An 8,136-nucleotide genomic window follows, 5' to 3' on the forward strand; every position below is an offset into this window, starting at 1 on the left:
GGGGGCAAGTGTGCTGTGGGGGCGATTACAGCAGCGGGAACAGAGCCACGGGCAGCGCAGAGGCAAACCCGTCTGGGCTGCTGAGTGAGGGCGAGGTACTGCTGCTGGGGTAGAGAACCTGGCTGTGAAAGTATGGCGTGTAGGTGCTCACATACCCGAGAGCCGGGCCAGTGAGTAACATCAGAACAACCAACAGGTGGATTGAGATCACAGTGGCTCGAGTGGATCTGGACTGGCAGCATAAGGGTGACCAATTTCTGGCTCGCTGGGCCCTTGACTCCTCAGGCCATCAGGGCAGAGATGGAACACAGAGATGGGCAAGTGACCGAGGGGTGGACTTAACCCTGGATGTTACTGCACAGGTGGTCCGTGAATGTGAGACATGTGCTGCCATCAAGGAACCAAACGGTTAAAGCCCCTTTGGTACGGGGGACCATGGTTAAAATATAAATGTGGGGAGGCCTGGCACACTGATTATATCACGTTCCCACAAACTCGGCACGACAAACCCCGTGTGCTCACAATGGTGGAAGCAGCCACTGGTTGGTTGGAAACTTATGCCGTGCCTCATGCCCCTGCCTGGAACAATATTTGAGGCCTTGAGAAGCAAGTCTTGTGGTGACACGGCATCCCAGAAAGGATCGAATCAGACAATGGGACTCATTTCCAAAAGGGCCTCACAGACACTTGGGCCAAAAAACACAGCCCTGAGGGGGTGCATCACATCCCCAGTCCTGCGCCAGCCTCTGGGAAATGGAGCGGTACAATGGCTGCTGAAACTGCCCTGAGAGCACTGCGGGGTGGAACTTGCAAACCCTGGGACGTGCATTTAGCAAAAGCCACCTGGCCCGTCAGTCCCAGAGGATCTGCCAAGCAGGCCGGCCCTGCTCAGTCAAACCTCCCACGTGTGGCAACTGGGGCACGGAGCTCCGCTGAAGTGCAGAAGGAAAGACCTTTATCCTTACAATAGTACCTGCTTATGCTCTCGCCAAAGCTCTTACTTCACAATTAGCACATCAGCAATTAGACAGCTCTCAGCCTTCTCTCCTACGGGCACCAGACCACTCTCAGGCGCTGTGCAGGCCAATCCCCTGCTCGCTCAGGCGCTGTTCACGCGGCGGTAACTTCTCACAGCTCAGGACTGTCCCACAGCTCGGGGTTGCAGCTGTCCCTTGTTTTTCCCTGACACCTCAGCACAACTCAGCAGTTTCTGATCTCTCTCCCAAGGTCTGTTTCTCATCAAAGCCTTGCTGCTGCTCAGGGGCTGTGGAGGGCTGACAGGCCGATGTCTCCCCGACACCTCTCTGTCAGGTGACCATCCTCAACAAGTGCAAATCAGATGTTTTCTTCAGAGCTCCTCTGGCTACAATCCTACTTAAAAATCCCTTCTTGTTGTCAGACACGTCACTGGCCGCTCCCAACTCTAACCCAGCTTTGGCCTCTCCTCTCTCCTCCCTGCGTGTGCGAGCCACGGCTCTGCCCCTTCCTGCCAAGCCTGACCTTGCTCCCAGAGACGGTGCAATTCCTTTTCCTCTGCAGCTCAGCGAGCAGGTCCCTGCTCAGCCAAGCCCCTTCTGCCCCGCTTGCTTGAGGCCTGACACAGGGCAGCTGCCTGCTCCCGAGCTCCTCAGAGGTGCTCCTGCAACCCTGACCCCCTCAATTTGGAGGCCTCCTCCCTCACCTCCAGCATCACTGTTACAGTCACAAAGGAGCTTAACAACAGAAATACTAAAGCCAGGCAAGGAGAAAAGGAATTCAATTAGAGTATCAAGTCAGGTGGAGTTTCAGTGACTCTCTAATACTTTCTAAGAGACCAGAAAATTCAGTATAGAAATGGACTAAAAGGTCTAAAAGACTAGAGGTCTAAAAGACCAGAAAATTCAAATAAAGGAGTTGGGAAAACACATCTCTAGAAAATACCAGATGAAGCTTTTCTTTCTGAAGCTTTTCTGAACCGTGAGGGAAGGGGTACGATGAAGCACAGCCCTCCACCATAAAGGGAATTTGTATTTCGCTGAGGACACTCCCTCTCACATCTGTCTGAGGAAATCCAGAAGCTGATAAACACTCCACGTGGGATTTGTACGTGATAGGAGTTGGGAACTGAAGCGTCCTGGCCCTGGGTTTAGGAACAAAGGCTCAGCAATCTGGCATGGATCTCACACTCCTCTTTGCTTTTCACCACTCTTATTAAAAAACAAACAAAAAAACCCCCACAAAAACCACACAAGCACAACTTTAGACCTGATAGATGCTGTGAGTGAAGGGACAATCCAAAGCTCATTTGACTAACTATTTTGCCACCGTGTGCAATTCACTCTGCCCTGCTCCAGCAAGGGCTGTTGCTAAGATCGAGGTTTTTCCTTTTGCTTTTATTACGCGGCTCAGGACAGTCAGAACAAACCCAGCCTTTGGGTTGGAATTTTCCACGCTTTGAGCCCGGGAGAGTGAGTTAGAAATACTGCAGAAACACCAATTTAGCAATCTGGGTTCCAGCAAGGAAAACCAAACCTTGTCACAGAGACGGGACGTCTCGGCCCCAGACGGGACCAACGTTTCTGACCTTCGCGGTCCAGGAATCCACGTGACCAAGGAGGTGGCGCTTCATCGTCCCCCGTGCCCAGACCTATGGAAAGGGCCATTAACTACATGTAAGAACTTCCGAGAATACCAAGAGTGTTTATGTCTGTGACAGTTTCTGACACTAACTACATCATTCCAACTGCATTTTCCCCCAAATTCTTATGCACCTGCTGGCTGGATCACAGGACTCCTACTGCAGCTTCACAGAGGACGCGCTCGCTCTCCAGTCACGCTACAACCATCCGCCATGAGCCCAAAGTCATTTTGAAGCTCTCTGCTCTATGAGGATAAAATTGCTCTGAACTGCAGCCTTGACGGAAGAGGTACCTGAATGGGCAGTTTCATTAGGGTAACGTAGGAAATAACCGATTCCATGTCACTGAGGCCAAGGGAATGGTGCTCCTTGGCATCAGACTTCTTTCAGAAGACGCCAGCGTAAAGGCTTTATGCTTTATCTCCTTCAGCTGTTCCACGGGGTTCAACACAAATCCCTTCCAGCTCCAGTTTTAGATCAGAAATGTATTGTACCCAGTGTGAGCCTTGCTCTCCAAGGGAGAAATCCTTTGCCCACTACAATTCAGAGTTCGCAATGGCCATTTACAGTGACCAGGAGCCTCCCAAGCTGGATGAGGACAGCTCAGCGCTAGAGGCTTTCTCTCTCCCACATTTCTGATGCAGCTCAAATCCAAACCTCTGCCCAAAGCTGGGTACTTCACAGGCCCGTTTCTCTCTCCTGACTGCTTTTGCCGTGGAATTTAACTCTTCCGCAGCCCGTATCGAGCGCAGGTCAGGTACGTCCTTGTGTGGTGATGGGGCCCGGGGCCTGTAGGCCAGCTGGTACGGGAACTTTCTCAGCACCTGCACGCAGTCGGCGATGGAACGGCTGCAGGTCCCCAAAGCTGGGCTGCTGGAAGGAGAGCTGGAATCCAAACACCCTGAAACGATTCCTTCATTAAACACACACGTACAGTCATTACTAAGAAGTTCTCGACGCAACAGCACAGGCACAGCAGGTCAGGATATGAAGGCTTTGGCCAGACACACGGACACAAACTGCCACAAATAGGGACACCGAGGTTGGTCTGCAGAAACACCGACTGCTCCCTGATTGTCCCTATCCAGGACAAAATCTGCCTGCAGGTAATTCACCCCGCATCTGAAATGCCTTCTCCACCAGAGATCCCTCTCATCACACGGCGACACAGCCCGGCAGCTGATCACGGGCCACTACGGCCAACAGGTGCCACAGAGACAATCTCTCAGCACACGTTTCCAACCCATCCCCAGCAAAACTTTGGATGAAAACGTCCTGAAGGTCCTAAGCCACGGAGACAGGTAGAAAAGACGGTGTCCCACCTCACGTCCGAACCCCTCAGTAGGAGACTCAACTAGTCAGCAGCCGCCTTTACCCAGGTCACAGGCGATCACCACAAACGAGTCAGGTCTATTTACTAGTGCGGCTGCACTGGAATCCTTTGGGACTTTTCTCATCCGTAAAAGCCAATCTCCAACAAACGCACCCCCTTCTCCTGACCAAGCTTTTCCCATCAAATCAGTTTGCTTCTTACCGAGTTGAATTCTGCTGCTTCTGTTCCTCTCTCCGAAGGAAGGCGTGCAGTGCCCTGAGGTCTGTCACATATTCCTCTGCACCCGCAGAATTACATAGAGCGGGGGAAGAGCCGCAACGAGACCTCAACCCGCCGCTTTCCACTGGCCCAGCGCTGGTGGGGGACGGTGGCCTGCTGGGAGAGGAGCTGGGGCTGGAAACCTTGGGCGAAGGAAAACAAACGGTTGTGTCATAGAAGGAAGACAGAATTCCACCTTGATTTCTAAACGACATGAACATAAAAGACTCTCCTTTGGGGTCTGGGTTGGGTCTTTTTGGTCTCCTCTGCACTTACATTTTGATTGCTTGGCTTTGTTCTGAAACCAGCTGCTCTAAACCGAAGGCAGTGGTACTAGGGAAGGACAAATCCCAATACGACAAATTTAGATCTGCTCTGCAAAAGGAGCAAACACACACATAGACAACTCTGCGCTGGCTACTGCTCCCCTTCAGCAGGACAGGGCACCAAACAAAGACCCAAACTGCACCCTTGGGGGCTGCCCTGGTCCTTACCTGACTGGAGCTGCCGCTTGACAGAGCCCATCCTTGGGGGCTGTACCCCGGGACACAACCGGTGCCAAATTGTGGGTGGGCGCAGGGCGGCGGGACGGGCTGTAACTCAGCGCACTCTGGCCCCGGGGCAGAGGAGAAGGGGCCGCCAGCTCACGTGGGGGAGTTTGTACCACTGCGGGAAGGAAAAACAGAATGAGCATTGCGGATGCAGCAGCCCCAAACTCTCCTCCTCGCTTTAGATGCGCACACAACGCTATATTAAGGTGATTTAAAAAAGATGCTAGAAGGGACGTGAGAAAAATCTGGCCCCCACAGAACTTGGCAGTCAAGCCACTGACAGAAAAAAAGAGAAGACTGAGACACAGGACCACAACTCAGCACGAATCCCACAGCTTCAGATTTCGGTTCAGTGTTCCCAGGCACCTTGTGTAACCCAGAGGTTTCTCTATTCCATCGCCTATTTCATCAGCTCCTCTACCTGCCTACTCTGTGCACCTTGAGGCGTTGAATGTCTCAACTGATCTGTGCAAATAAACACAGGAGATGCTCGAACCTTGGTGTTACAGCGTTACAACCCTCTGCTCCCCGTTTTCTAGGGCAGATGAGCAAAGTGCAATACTACCGTGGCAGCATTTCATTTTTGGTATTTCTGCCTTGTCAGGTTCTTTTTAGAACTTTGCTTTGATCTCCAAAAGCTTTGAGTAACCCCTCTGTAGGCTCATTTCAGACTTCACACAAAGGTCTCTGTCCCTCTCCTTTGGTTCTCCCTACCCAGCGTGACAGTAGCAGGACATCAAAATTAAATATGAACCTGCGCTCTCTGCCTGGCTCCTGCTTCCACGGACAAGTCACAAACTCCTTGCCCAACCTCACGGTGTTCAAGCCCCTCCCTGTCCTTCAGCAGCTGCTCTCATCTTGCTCTTTTCCACCGTCTGTGTTTGTTTCCCCTCCAGTTCTCCCACAAACACTCATCAAATCATCACCTAACGTGGTGAATTTTAATACGCTGCGGGTACTTCAGTTTACCGCTCCTGTCAGAGGAGGCGATTCAGAACTCGCTGCGCTAGAGAATCCTGCCCTTGAGAGAGACACCATCTTGAAACAAAAAAAAGAATAAACAAAAAATTGCCAGAGATATTGACTGCACCCACCTGCATTCTGCAACCCCAGCAGGCTCTGCTGGCGAGGACTCACGACCAGGCTGGTCGGTGCCACCGTGTATTTGAAGCACACCCGGAAATCAAAGGCGGCGTTCAGGCTGAACAGAGATGCAAGTGCGAGTTCTACAAGAAACAGAGAAGTTTTTACTGTAGCTTGAGCACGAGGCATAACCAAAGTGTCTTGTTTGCAAAATCTGTCATATGCCCATGAAAAACAGGTCTAATTATTAGTGCTGTCAGTATGTACCAATCTGGGCAATAGCAAAGATTTCTTCACTTTTTTATGCCAGAACCATTGGAGATAGTTTCCCTTTCTGTATTGAGATTAACTGACACTACTAAAATGGAATTTTTAAAGACGGACAGTCATTTCCAAATCTACTACAATGAAGTTTCAGAGTATTTCTCAAAAAACATCTTCTGCCAAATCACCTGTCAGTCATCTCATGATTTTTCTCCTCCTCTTGCTTTATCCTCTAATCGTATTTGATACAGCTGGCTTAGAGTCTGCTCCTCCAAAACAAACTTAAATTCTTGTGAAATGCCATCCACGCCCACGTACAACAGAGCTGGAAAATCTGCCGTGTTCCCCAAAGCCTTCCTCTACATGGTCAACAGATTTAATGCACCAAGTAAGTTCTTCCTATCTAAGAAATCTGTTAACACTCCATGCCCATCACTAACACGGATGAAATTCCAAGTTTCAAGGGAAACAGCAGAAAGCAAACCAAAGCTTTGGTTTAAATTTAAAACAAACACAAAAACACCTTTTTTTTTTTTTTTTTTTGAAAAAAAAGAGCTTGTTTAAAGACTACTCTCCAGCAATCAAATTTAAATGGTGCAGCAACTCACCAAGATACCAGAGTGGCCAGCACGCGATGTTGTAATACAAGCTGATGAGACTTCCAGTCCTGAAGAGAAAAAAAAGCAGTTAACATTTTGCAACTACTCAGTCCCAGGAAATATTTAGGGAGATACCAAGGAGGCGGCTCTGCTTGTTTGACTCAGGTGTGACAATTAACGCACATTTCAGTATATAGCATGCCTGCGAGAGACACGTTAAGGAGTGCCCAGGCCAAGAGCCCTTTCCGGGCTTCCATCTCCTTCCTCATCCTGACGGCCCTGTCCATGGCAGAAGTTGCTGGTTCTGGTGCCAAGCTCTGTAACAACAGACACAGAGAAATGACAGAATTTGACAACTTTTATACAGTAAGACCCTCAGTCAGCACAGGATTAAAGAAAAAAAAAAAAAGCAGTAATCCAAACCAGGCTCTGGCATCTTAAAAAAAAAGAAAAAACCCAACAGATTCTTTTTACCAGTAAAAATAGGTAACATTGCTTTGATGAACACTCCTGTCAGCACTGCCACCTCATTACTGAGGAGCAGCGTCCACCTTCTCCAGTGAGGTGCAGATAAGAGGACAGAGACCAATTCCAACCTCAGTTTTGAAAAAGAACATCCTTCAGCAGCCAGAGGCAAAGCTCCTGCCTTCTCCAAGCAGAGGGAGCCAGAGGAAGGAAAGGCCTTGCACAGCTCTGCAGTTTTTCTACTGAAAATTTCCACTCGCTTCAGCTGGGAACAGGGGATTTTCAGACTGTGCAGCCACGTCCTGGGGGTTCGGTACATCTAAAAAGTTAACACCAGATTTGAAAGAAATAACCCTGGTGACTTTTTCTTCTAGTCCTGTCACCAAAATAGGCTGCTTGTCCCTTCCTGCCACTCACTTGAAAGCTTGTCACGTAGTTCCTCACTAGAGGGGAACAGAAATAATTTGCTTCCTGGGAGAAAGACTTCTTGTACACAACACTACCTCTGTACTGGTACAACGATTCAACGGTGAAATAGTGAACATCAGGGTTACTGGGAGATCTCTACAAGAACACGTTGCCTGGCAGATTTCTTGACAGGTTTTTCACACAGTTTCAGCCCCAAGACTTCCCTTCCCACACCGACAAAGGGAGCAACCCCAAGCAGAGACCCCGTTCCCCATCCTTACACTCCCAACCTCTCCCTGAACCACGTCCTCCTGCAGAAGCTGCACTCTCGGGGCACCGAGCTCAAAGGCACGTTGGATCCTGTTCTACTCGCAGAGGAGGGCTGGCTGGGGGGTTTTCCCCCCAGACTGAACTATGTCCTCCCATGTCCCTGCCCTCTGCTGCTCAGGCACAGGCAGGAGGGGAGGCCTCGCCCTGACAGCCCGGCAGGCGCTGACCCCAGGGCCACACAGCGAGGTCCCCCACAATGCCCCTTGCCCCAAACCCCCCCGCTTCCCC

The 8,136-nt window shown here is 50.4% G+C and overlaps 2 protein-coding genes across 3 annotated transcripts in view; both read right to left on the reverse strand.

The window, feature by feature from the left end:
• The window catches only part of LOC113490832 (maestro heat-like repeat-containing protein family member 7), a 23,912-nt gene extending 21,113 nt beyond the window's left edge, over window positions 1–2,799 (reverse strand). The window contains exons 1-2 of one of the 2 annotated variants that reach the window (XM_026867427.1): window positions 2,751–2,799; window positions 2,512–2,626 (exon numbers count right to left, since the gene is read on the reverse strand). The gene's annotated coding sequence lies outside the window, so the exon portion shown is untranslated. Of the gene's footprint in view, window positions 1–2,511; window positions 2,642–2,750 lie in introns of those variants that run through there. The other variant, XM_026867428.1, reaches the window with a different exon arrangement.
• Window positions 2,800–3,180: 381 nt separating this feature from the next.
• Window positions 3,181–8,004, reverse strand: LOC113490831 (transmembrane protein 209-like). Its single transcript, XM_026867425.1, is given in 9 exon segments — window positions 3,181–3,490; window positions 4,152–4,351; window positions 4,703–4,782; window positions 4,785–4,874; window positions 5,854–5,985; window positions 6,715–6,773; window positions 6,889–7,022; window positions 7,869–7,943; window positions 7,987–8,004. Coding segments are annotated over 9 exon segments (1,098 nt in total).
• Window positions 8,005–8,136: the final 132 nt, after the last annotated feature.

This window comes from Athene cunicularia, unplaced genomic scaffold (assembly GCF_003259725.1).
Source record: "Athene cunicularia isolate RWA unplaced genomic scaffold, athCun1 SCF_36, whole genome shotgun sequence".
Lineage (NCBI taxonomy): Eukaryota > Metazoa > Chordata > Aves > Strigiformes > Strigidae > Athene > Athene cunicularia.